At 35.5% G+C, this 13,294-nt stretch overlaps 1 protein-coding gene across 1 annotated transcript in view; it reads left to right on the forward strand.

Annotated features, from left to right (window-relative positions):
- The window catches only part of LOC111515053 (pikachurin), a 314,492-nt gene that overhangs the window by 216,955 nt on the left and 84,243 nt on the right, over positions 1-13,294 (forward strand). The window contains 1 exon segment of the mRNA XM_074186004.1: positions 11,372-11,706. Within this exon segment, the coding sequence (XP_074042105.1) occupies positions 11,372-11,706 (335 nt within the window).

Below are 13,294 nucleotides of genomic sequence, written 5' to 3' on the forward strand. Positions count from 1 at the left end.
GCAGTAAAGAATTGACGGGAAAAAGTGTTTTTGTAAAATTCAATGTTACATGTTTGAAAAAATATTTTTCTTCCACTTTATGTCTGAGTATTACTACTTTGCACGCTCTTCAGATCTTCAGTTTGAAGTCAATTGCTTTCTTCCTCTCATTGCAAGATTCTCATATTTTTTGTATAACGATGGAGAACTAGAAAACCAAAACCTTCGTTTCCCGAATAGGTATGAAAATTCATAGATATTGATTGACGATATCTTAGAATGACAATAAAAGATGAACAGCAGTAAATATTTCAGGTGTTTCATGTTAAATGAGAGAATGACGGGCAGCAGAATATACTTACAAGAAAAAAATTACAATTTCTTTTATATATATTGAAAAAGTATTCGATGATACGATCTCAGCATTAGTCAAAGAAAAAAACGGTTCACGATACAAGCTGCAGATGTAACATTGAATTGGACGTGTTGATACGTTCTTTGGATCTCAGTGCATTAAAAAAACTGAGTCGTATAACAACTTATTCATGCTAGTCTATGACAAATATTATAATATAGTGAGCGGTGACACAAGCTGCAGGTGGAACATTGTATTGGACGTGTTATTACGTTATCTGGATCTCAGTGCATAAAAAGAACTGAGTCATGCAATAACTTATTCATGCAAGTCCATGACAAATATTATAATATAGTGAGCGGTGACACAAGATTACAGATTGACCTGGAATCATTTTCTGGTTATATGATCTTAGGTGATGCAATATTCCTCTATGGATGAACTGGGTACGATGCAGAAAACTTGCTTATTGGTGAATGAAAGGAGCCCTAAAACTATCCCCTTCAACTGCGAAGTGGAGAGATAAACATCTGAAAATGACACTGGATTCCAGATTGACCTGAAACTATTCTCTGGTTGTGTGACCATAGATGAAATGAGCTCCTGCTATCAACAGAATGAGACGATACTGCAAACTTGCTTGTTGGTGAATAACAGCGAAATTTGATAAACTCATGTTGGATTCACCAAACGAAAAGGGGTCATATACCGAAATGCACTTTCGATATGAACTCAATGATTGAAGTTACAAACCGTACACCTGGACGAGACCAAAACTGAACATGAAACGGGAACTGAAATATACTGTCCAGGTAGAAAATCACGTTGCAGCTGCCTGCTTGGTAGACTTCTGCCTTCGAGGTGGCATTGTACGCAATGTTCTAATGCGCAAGGAATATCATTTAGATACATCAATGGAAAGAACGGTTGAATATTTTTACAGACATGCAGAATGTACTAGGTATAGATTAATGTAAGAATGACGTCGAGATTGATCTGAAAATGCGATCAAGATCAAATGAATACGAGACATGAATAGATTAATACTATACTGGGTATCAGATTAGTCAGAAATCATAAACAACGGAGAAGTCGATTAGTCTGCTAAGCCAATATCAACTCCATTCATGAGATCTGAACTATTTGTATCAAAATCTGTAGTATGAGACAACTAGAAATGGTTTCATGAGAAACATTGAAGTACCTACTGGAAAATGCACGAGATAACCATTAGCAAATGGGCTGCTCACCGGACATTAGGTATTTAGGGGATCTATTGTAAATATTTTTTTTTCACCAGTACAACGATACTGTCTTTTGGCGGGCAAGAAAGATGATTGAGTGTTCTACAGTTTCGGCTTCTCATATGTGTAAATTCATTTTAATTGAATGGGTAGGGTGGAAATAATACTTCACAATCAACACAACACCAACATTCAATGCTAACAGCTGTTTCATAAGAGATAGGATATTGGTAGATCAAGATCTTCAGATGATGTGGTGCTGCAGGTTTTTCCGAGTTTTCCTGCAGCTGAAAAAGAAATGCGCCACTGGAATCAATGAAGTCGCCCGGAGCGCCAATTAATTTTTATTGTTTCTTTTTATTTTTATCACTGTTTCAATAAAGATGTTTCGATACACTGTGTCATCTTCTGAGCGAGATATAAACGAACCTAGGTATATGATGGCACCTCTTTGAATAATATGAGTTGCATTGGTAGGTAGGGAGAGGTATCAAGGGTCATTTGGAAAATTACTAATAATATTTCTGTAATTGGAGTAACTGATTGGAGAATTATGGATATCTATCTGATGAACAATGTTGTTCTGCTGTTGAAACCAACATTGTTCTGAATGATTAGATATATATTCATAATTCTCCAATCATCAATGTTATCGGTAATTTCTCAAATGTCCCTTGACACCTCTTTACTTATAGTATTATAGTATAGTATTTGCAACTTATAGTATTTGAGGAGATGACATCATTTACCTAGGTTAGTTTACAACTCGTTCAGAAGATGACATAGTTTGTCGAAACAACTGTTTGAATTAGATGTTAGTGTCATGTAGATTGTGAAATAATATTTTCACTCTACTCATTCAACTGAGATGATTAAGTATTAATCATCAAGAGATGATTAAGTCTCAATCATCTCCCTAAGATATACTTACTCAATTAGCGACAACGCGTGGCGAGAGACAGTTGTGTTCCAAATTATAATTTTCATATTCATAGGATACCTGAATTAAATGAAGCTGTTCAACAGAGACTTCAGATGCAGATAACGCATCTGAAGAGAGAGATAGCTTGTCACCTTTTATTCAAATGTATATACTAATTATGTTCCAGACAATATGGCAAACATTCAAAAGAACAAAGCCGTAAATTCACTTACAGAATTATATACCCCTAGATCAAACAATCAGAAATCAAGAAATGGGTAACTCTAACATATTTTGGTAAAAAAACAGAGATAATTGCGGGTTTCTTCAGAAAAAACAGTGTGGAAGTGGCATTCAGACCACATGCCAGGTTATCTGATTTCCTTTTCAATGCCAAAGACGAAGTGGACAAGTTGGGGAAATCTGAAGTTTATAACCTTAAGTGTCCGGAGTGTAATAGTGTGTATGTGAGGCAATATGGTCAAAATTTCTCAAAACGGTATGCTGAACATGGAAGGTCCTTCAGACTGGGTAAAAGTGATTCGACGTTTTCAAACCATTTCTTGGCATACAGCCACAAGTTCCCGAATCTAAGCGATACGGAAATTTTCCACTATGCAAGGTTCCAAACTCAATTATTTGAAATCCTTGAAAATTCATAAACATTGCAGGTGCAACCTGTTAAATTATCAAATCGACCTAGTTTACTCACCGGTTTTCAAATTATCATATCCACATTGCTATAAGTAAACAAAATTCAGGTACTCAATTGAGCTAAGAACCTCTATTATTAGCTACATTAGTGTTATATAAGGGTTGATGTAATCAATCATTTTTAGTTGACTGTATAAGTTTGAACATTTTCTTATAGGACAAAACTGCAGTAACGTCAGTTACAAATGAAAGAACCTGTACAAAGACAAGAAAATTGTAGAAATAGATATGATAAAAAGATGAGACAAATTTTTAAAAACATTCACGCGGAGTGTGCCTAGAGATCCTACTCTTCATGGTGAATTTTCTTCTCTAGAGTGTCTCTAATAATTGGATCAACACCTACTACAGAATGGTGATATCCGTTTCCTCGGCCATTGCTCAATGAAATTCGAATATACGTTGTCAGTGGTCAATAAGTTGTTTCGAACTGAATCATTCTGTCCTCTGTGCAGATTGCTAGAATGGAGTGAAAGGTACTCTTCTGAAACAAAAAAGTAGTATTATTTTATGTTGTGGAGCTGGGCCCTTCAGTGTAATCGTTATTACGTTCTAAAAACGGCAGCCGTAAAAAAACGAAATGAACATTAGTATGTTAACATATACCACTCCACATGATAACGAAAATTTTCGGAATATCTTTCCACCCCACCCTTCGTTTCAATCATCATAACGTCACATAATATCACAGAATCCATTACGAATATAAGAGGAAAACTCACCCTCACCCTCGACCCAAAATCTGCTCGTGTCCCTTGTCCAACAACCTAGAATCGTCACGAAAGGTCTCCAAATAGCGATACAATTTTACGTTGGCTATAATGGCCTTGCGTGACACCTGCCAGGTGCCCCGCGATCAATACCGCCGTCTACCGTGAAATGTTTTCCGCTACTTGGCTCCGGTTTTATCTACGGATTTAATCGCGAACCGATCTTATTCAGCGGTTCTGCCTTAAAGTGTATACAGTGGATTTGGGGAACGAGCAGTTTGTTGCACGTGGGAGACAGTCGATTTCGATCCGTTTTCTAAAAGCTGTTTTGAAACTTTGTGATACATGCACAAGAGCGGTGACTGTTGGCCGTACAACCTTAGACACAAGCATTTGGAACAATATTAAAGAATCAAAACGTTTTGAGATTTGAGTAATTGATACTATTTGGAATGTGATCTTCCGAAACAATGAAGAAAAGCGATTTTTTCTTGGACAGGAATAGTATTTGAGCTTCAAATCAATTAAAAAGACAGTCTCTACTTACCTACACAGTAGGTTAATGGACTGACACCTATCATAAAAAAACTGCTCCCCTGCCAAATACGACGCCGGGCGTTATTCCTGCATATGCTGTTGGCAATATAACTACCGGAATCTATTTTCAGTTATTGAAACACACTTGCAGATTGGTTTCGGACTGTTTGACCACTTGTTAGTGCAAGAAAGTGCCTATCATCAACAGTCGATGATGTTTGATAATTGAAAATAGAATTCTTTCAAAGCATCATTCCTCGAGGATTTGGACAATTCGGACATGCGGTTGGTTGGTACCTCGTCTACGGGCAGATGGGGCGATGACAAATATGTTGCTTGTCCCATGTTCTTATATTAAAAAAAATCTTTGGACATAGATGATTATTATTTTTGTTCCAATTCAAGCAAGTCTGAATAATGGTTTATTTTAATACTAATAAGAAAAATAATAAATGGGCTTTATTCATTGACATACATCGTTTATGAAGAAGAATTAGATACGGCAAAGTTCAGCCGAAGCTGTTTTACAACTTATCTAGGGGATAGCATATATTATATAGAAATATAAAAATAATTATCTAGTATACATTGATAAGTGAGTAGTTCATGAATCTTTGTATAACTAAGAAAAAACAAAGGCTATGATTTTCAAAGTGAATATTAAAAATCTATTTATCCTAAATAAGGTAAAATATATAGCAAAACATACACAAAAGTGAGACAAAGGGAAAACCATATGAGCATGGCATAACATGAATATATAATCTCTCCAGAAGACTTCAGATATGTTTTCAACGTGTTCATGAAATTATATATGGAGTAGTGTTCAAATTCACTGGACAGAGCATTATATATTTGAAAGAGTTGTGAATAAAACTACGAGAAAAGCAGGCTATCAGTTTCTCATTTTTCTTCCTTATTGACTTTGAATACATTTTTTGAATTGACAATTTCGAATAGGTTCTCTAGTAAAGTATGCGACTTCATTGAATGATTTTGTGGATCCATCGAGTATTTGTGATATATTTGATAATTCTATTTTTTTTTTCAATTTACATATTGATTGTTGGTCAAAAACTCGTTCCTTCCTTACTCGATACCAAGATGAATGCAGTGTCTAAATGAATACTGGATAAATTTTCAGTAAGGTCGTATATTGAGTGGAATTCCTGACTGATATAGATTAGATTAGATCATCGGAGAGCTCATTGTCTAGCATGATCTCCTTGACGAGACTCCATAGTCTTGACACTAACCCCTTCATATAGCTGGCAGCCTCTGGTTTGTCTTCCACGCATCTTGTGTGTCTCAGCCTTGCTATCGCTTCGCATTCACAGAGAACATACAGTGCGGTTCCTTCCTCTCCTTGACAGAACCTGCATTGGGTTCCTTCTGTCAGATCCATGTTGCTCATATGTTTCTTGAGTCATCTAAGCCCCGTTAGTAGACCCACCACTACCCTTACCACCTCCAGTTATGATTTAGCAGGTCTTTCGTGAACCTGAGCGATTGTTTCTTTATGAACTCTTTCGCCTGCCTCATTTCTTGGAGCTCATTCCACCAATCTATCGATTCGGCTTACATCCATGAGTTTATGGATGTCTTTATACATGCTTTCGCTACCCCGCAGAAGGGTTCTGGGCCGATCATAGCCTTGGATGCGCCTTCACGGGCTAGAATATTGGCCTCCTCATTGCCCTTGTGACCCTAATGTCTAGGTACCCAAGCTAGAGTAACCCTAGAGTACGCTCAGACAGCTTCCCACTAGTCTTGAGAATACTTGAAATGAGCTGAGCGCCTTAATCGCCGCCTGGCTATCGGAGAAAATGGTAATGGTTCGATGGCCGTTACTTCTGATTGGAACACAGTTGAGTTATGTCCGAGGCTGAGTACGATTCTCGTCTTTGCTCTGCCTCCGTATATACCGGCTCCAACGCCTTCTTGGGCCTTTAAACCATCTGTATACCAAGTTTCTTGGTATGATGATTTTGAAATCTTTTTGAAAGTTGTACCTACTGCGGAATTGAGTTATCCACGGGCATTTCTATGTTTGGATCTACCTTCATTTCATTGTTCAGTATTGTCAAGTATTCTGCACCGTGTGACTGGCTGATTGGGATTTGCCCCTGCATTAGCGTATGTGTCACCAGTCGAGCTTCTCTTTGTATGTAGATGTGCAATGGTAGAAGTCCGAGTAGGACCTCAAGTGCTACAGTGCTCAAGTGCTACAGAATTCACATGGGTAACTTCTTGAGAACTTCTGAAGGTATCGTGTACTCCATAATTTTGTTCTGGGTTCTTTTCGCGTAGTTCCGATAGAAAATCTATTAAATTCATATTATTACTTTTAATGTGTTTCATTTCCAAAGTGAACCTTGGTATAACTGTAGAATCATGAACTGCAATTAGAACAGTTTTCTTCTGTTACATTTTCTTCGTATAGCTTTATCACGCTCTCACGCCCACATGAAACTTTCGTTGATATGGATCCAGCTTAACACATCCATCACTAAGTTCATGATCAAAAATGATACTTCTCCTCTTTATCGTTACTAACATATATCATTAGATCATCTTTCGAAATTTTCCTTTCAGCCTGGAACCAATTTGATGAGGTTCTGTTAAAAAATTTCCAGAAAATCCAACTGAAAGATGAACTCCAAAATATCATTATTTCATTCGTTTTTTTATCTACCACTATGTACCAAGAATCATTATCAGCATTTCATGTGGTGAAAACTTCCACATTTGTTACTCTTGGTACCTTCCATCCATTGCTTTATAGTAGTTGCTTGACTTCCAGTGAATTCAAGAAAAAACTCATTTTTATTGCTTAATTTTGTAGTATAATATTGCTTATCCAGTCTGTATATCTCTTTTCCTTGTTTATTTCATAATCTTATAATTATTTCAGCGTTCGTCTTAACTTTTTGTCTTCTGGCTATCAAAAGTCATCTTGGTTATTGAATTGTTGGCTTCATTCTGATGACTACTTCTAGAGGAACTTTTTTTTCTAATTTGCCTTTTTCTTCAGAAACGTCACTATATGCTTTCATAACTTTCTATTTTCCTTCATTCTCCTCATTTTCTTTTGTTGTCTCTTCACATATTTCGATCAAATGAATCATGCAGTTATCAACAATAAAGGTTTATGGTGGTATTCAACAACGTCGATTGAAGATGTGTATTTTTTATTACTCCGTTTGTATTCGAAAACTTTATGTCCATTAGGATATATAGTATGACCACCAAATCATTTCAATCCTTTGAAACCGTTGGTTTCAGTGTTTTTATCGTGGTATCTAACAGACTCTTTCCAACTCTGAAAGATTGCATGTTGTCCTTATATTCAACTGACAGTTCAATTCTGATTCCTTTCTTTATATTTGTAAAATCAATTCTGCGTGTTCCCATTTTCGTTCATCTTCGTTTACACTGAGAATGACTTCTTCGCAGCTCTCAGAGTGGTCGCTTCAATCACCAGAATCTTCTTGGATTCGGTTAATTTATTCAATTCTGTTCATTTTTACATGTAGGTATACTTCAGGAAAATGACCTTCTTGCGACAAAACTTTAACATCATATCTTTTGCTGAACAGTCCTTGTGCTCTTTATGCTTATAGCCACAATAGTTACAGTCTTCTTGTTTTCTATTCCTATATTTTATATTGTATCCTTAACGTAACACCTACTGGTATTTGGTGCATCTTGAATTACGACATTTTGAACTCCTTTGAATTTTATTGATTTCTGCTTTCTTCGTATTCATTTGTTTTTCGGTTAGTTCTTTGGCTTTGCATTCATCTATAACTGGAATTAGATTGATTTGATTATCCAGCCCCATAACAAAAATAACTATATTTTCTATTAATGCATTCTTTCACCTATTCTATTATGAAAAATTTCTTTCTATGCACTTTTTAATACTCTTCATTTATTCAATAATTTCATTCTCCATATATTTGGATTGTACTAAATTCACTCAGCTGCAAACAAACAATTGATTCAAAAACACCAATGGAAATGAAAATTTATTATATTTTTCACTATATTTGGGTTGGTTTAATTCAATACAGAATTGGTGATTTGTTGTTGCATTCAATATGAATTTTGAATTGAAACCACAAAATAAATAAACTGATGAAGTGTACTGCCAACTTTTATTCATTCAACCACATCAATCATCGGTTCATTGGAACATTGAAATTTATAAAAGGGATAATATAACACATGAAAGCCAATTTAGAGAATGTCATTATTATCAATTGTCAAGGGTTTTATACTTTTTTTGATGACAGTGTAGGTACATTTCATTCTTTCATTCATGGATATTATTTTCATGATTTTTTTATTAAAAAAAATTGTTCGTTATAACCACGGTGCGTTACTGGCAATAATGAAGAAGTTTCATGATATTGTTAATGCCAAATTAATCTATTCGAACTTAATATAATACAGTGCTTTTCTTTAATGTCTCCTCCTTCATTTTTGTAGAAGTCAACTCAAAAAATTGAAATTTGGGATAATCAAATTAATGCATGAATACTTTATTTTGAAATGAAATTGACAGATGAAACTTTCAAGATGGCGACTGGGCGCCATGTGGAGAAAAAAAGCAAATAGAAAGGGGGTCTTGTGGCACATCTTTTTGATGCTATTGACAAATGCTTCACAACCCTGGAATATAATGTCAATATCTTCAACTACTACAAAATGGCGAAACTTTTAATAATTGCCTGAATATGCTAATTGATGCTAAGATGCTAATTGGTATACCATTTTAATTTTGTATGGATGATAGATATTCCTCTTCAGAAGTCTCCACACAATAGAAGGAGACACCACACAAACATTCGCGTCGGAATGAGTAGACTGTTCAGGATTTACTACCATCTCACCAATTATTTGCACTGGCTGCTCTTTCGGAATGGACGAATGAACTGGGGTTTTTTTGTTATGTACACTACCGGTAGTTCTGAATTTGGATACAAGTCCCCTCAAATATTTTCTACAGATAGGACGATTTGGAAAACGTTCATTGAAAATCCTTTCGGTCCCGCGAAAGTTAGGCGTCGCACAGTAAATAAAAATCGCTTCAATTTTTTCTTCCAATGGACGAGAATCCACCATTTTATTGATTGTTGACGTGGTAGCTTCCTACTAGTTAAACCGAAAACTAAATGAGAATATTCTAACTGAACAATGATGTTCATTAGAAATATCGATTTTAATGGGTTTGTCTTCAGGAAATCATTAAATGTTTCGCCATTTTGACAGTTTCATCTGTCAATTTCATTTCAAAACAAAGTATTTGGGCATTAATTTCATTATCCTAAATTTCAATTTTTTGAGTTGACCTGTTCAAAAAATAAAAGGGAGGAGGGACATTAAAGAAATGCACTGTATAAAACAAATCAGTATAATTATTGAATGGACTTTGAAAATTCATCAATGAATGTTCTGACAAAAGATAATTGAATTTTGCGTATTTCATCGCAGATCGCAGAAGCGAATATAACCATTGTCGTTTGGGTCAAATGACGTCACACGCTGGACGAAATTATTCTTACAGGCCCAACTTCCACTGCTGAAAACTGCCTCCTGTGTATATGTATTTTGGTAATCCATAATTGTATTCTATTATACCAAAAATTAAAATTTTTACCTTGTGATGGTACAATTGTGGCTATGATGTAGTTTTGAATTAACATACAAAACAATTAGGCTTGGGTTCAAGAATCTATCTCACGATATTTTTCTATATAAAGTTCAAGTCGCATTCCAAGTGGTATTCAAGATGAAGGTTGTCATATTTCGGACACCCACTCGAAACATAGGGTGTAACATAAATACGTTAAGATATTCAAGTGACGTATTCCTGAGACAATTTCGAAGAAAAAAGTTTATATAAACTTATGTTGAAAAAGCTCCGTTTCGGAGATACAGGGTGTTGAAATTGAATATTTTTCTTCGTTTCTTAAAAATAACACTTGCAAAAAATATGTTACTTGCACGAAATTTGGTATCGAGGATTTTCTTAACGTGGAAATCATAATTTCGTATTCATTTCCATGTAAGGCGCTGCGTAAGCTGTCATCATTTATTTCAAATTGCCTACCTTTTTTGACAGTAAACTTTTGATAGTTCTCATGGGAAAACCTAATTTCTACACCTTTTCAAAGTATAAAAGGTACAATTCCTCAACCACGCTGGAGGTGATCCTTTTCGGGATATTTACAATTTTCTATATCAATGCATATTACTAAAGCTCCTAGGCCACTAAGTGAAGTTGATGAGAACGTAACAAAAACTAAGTATTTCAGGTACTTTCGCTCAGGTATCGCTCTGTTTACGCTATGGGTATCCAAGCTCAGCGTGATAGGAAAGATAGCATAATGTTGAACCAGTTAAAAGAAAATTGCACAGTCGCTTGAGCATGGCGACCCAGCAATCGGTTTTACATGCGACTATAGATGTTTCACACCAAAAACAACTCGACAACTTACAAAACAAAATATTGGCCCTCTAGTTCTTCATTCTTCAGAAAGGAAAAATGTTATTGAGTTCGATATAAATCGGTGTGCAGAGCCTATTCACAGCGTCAAATTGATATCATAAATAATGAAGTTGAGACTTTTTCATTGCGAATGTTCTTCTATTTCAGAATATTTTTTTAAAATTGTTTACTATTATTATTTTTCGAGTTATTGATGGAACATTTTTTTAACTTTCATATGTTAATATATTTGGAATAATTTGAATCTGAAATAAATTTTTCTACACTTCATTATTATTCCAAATAGCACCCTTTCTTATTTTCCTGAGCTTTTTCTCTATTCTACGCGAATTCCAACTTGCGAACCGAACTAACCTTCAAATTTACATAAACGAACAAAATATTTTTTTATAGTTTCGACTGTGGCTCTGGAATCGGAGTCGTCCGATCGGAAGAAACCGTACTTCTCAACCAATGGAATCACATTACGTTGTATAGACATCGGTGGGATGCATGGCTGCAGCTCAACAAGGGTAAGCACATCCAGGGTCGGAGTAAAGGCTTGTTCTCCAGGATAACGTTTCGGGAACCGCTTTTTATTGGCGGTCCTGGAAATACTACAGGATTAACGGAAAAGTTACCAATCAGTCGAGGTCTCAAGGGCTGCATCAGGCATTTGGAAGTTAACGATCACGCCTACAAGTTTGCTTTGGAGCCGGCAGGGGACGCTACGAAGGGATACGGAATTGGTGAGTTTTTGGTGATTTATTGGTAGTCATACTGTGTCCAAGATAAGAAGGGCTAGCACAGAAAAATTGAAATCTTTAGGAGATACAGAATCGGTGAAATTAGGGAAAATTTTCATTTAATGACATTATAAAGTTCAGGAAATTTCATTTTGTTGCGGAGGTATTTGAGAAGATTGGTGTTGCGTTTTGTTTTTTACGATATTTGATAACATGAAAAACCTCTGAATTCGAATTCTCATTTTCACCTTAAAACTGTACAAGATGAGAAAACCAAACCGAAAAATCTTTATTAATTCCAAGTTTTTATATGAATCAAAAAAAAGAATCACCCGATAAATGAATAATAAATCAATTTTTTTGGCGACAACTCCAATGATGTATCACAATGAGCATTTTGTTAGTAAAGTCCAAACCATTTCATCCTAAAATGAAAAACCATTTCCTAATTCAACCGACCTATTGATTTTCTCATGCTGGTCCCCCTCACAATAAACACACTATACAGTGCATTTTTTGAACGGATCAAAAAAAAATTGAAATTTGGGATAATGAAATTAATGCATGAACACTTAATTTTGAAGTAAAATTGACAGATGAAACTTTCAAGATGGTGTCTAGGCGCTATCTGGGAAAAAATTAAACGGGAAGGAGGGTTTTGTGACACATCTTTTTGAAGCTGAGTTAAGCTGCCAACAAATGTTTCACAGCCCTAAAACATAATGTCAATATCTTCAACTACTACAAAATGGCGGAACTTTTATTAATGTCCTGAATACATTGACATTCAACTACATAATATGAGTTAATAAGCTTGAGGTCAGTTCAGCAGGTTCAGACAAATAGCCCCATAATAAAATCCAAAGATGTCAAATCTGGCGGGCGGGCTGGCCATTCTGTAGGACCTTGACGGCCAATCCAACGACCGGGAAAAGTAGTATCCAAATAATTTCTTACTCGTCTGGAGTAATGTGGTGGAGCTCCATCTTGTTGGAATACAATATCCAAATCGAATTCATTGGAATTCGTTTCGACGATTCCAGTGATGAGAGGGTCAACAGCAGTTTTCATCATATTCAAATACAGTTCCCTTGTTGAATATCGATCAATAAATAGAGGTCCTACATTATGGTTTTCCAATATTCCTGCCCAAACTTTATTTTTTTTGGATATTGGGTACGTGTTTCCCGGAAAACGTGAAGGTTTGAAAGTGAAGAATATATGGATGATAACTTATGACCCTGTACATGTGTAACATTTTAGAAAGATTTTAGTAACGATGTTACACAAATAACAGATTATTTTTTTGTTATGACTATTATACAGGGTATATCTTGACGAGTTAACGCGATCTATATATCTTGACGAGTTAACGCGATCTATGTATATATAGAAAACTGAAAGTAGGGCGATTCTGAAAATTGATAGGATGAATGAAGAGTCAATGGAGAATTCAACTGAAATATTTTTGTTGAGGTGACGTTTCGGGTTTCACTGAAAGTGACGTCATCTTTGTTATTTTTGATAGCACACCCTGTATTTCACCTCATTTTTGAATTCTTCCCATGATTTAGATTCTGACTCATGTATC

The sequence above is a fragment of the Leptinotarsa decemlineata genome, unplaced genomic scaffold (genome assembly GCF_025532065.1).
Source record: "Leptinotarsa decemlineata unplaced genomic scaffold, Ldec_3_MD MMD2_tig00078422_RagTag_RagTag, whole genome shotgun sequence".
Taxonomy (NCBI): domain Eukaryota; kingdom Metazoa; phylum Arthropoda; class Insecta; order Coleoptera; family Chrysomelidae; genus Leptinotarsa; species Leptinotarsa decemlineata.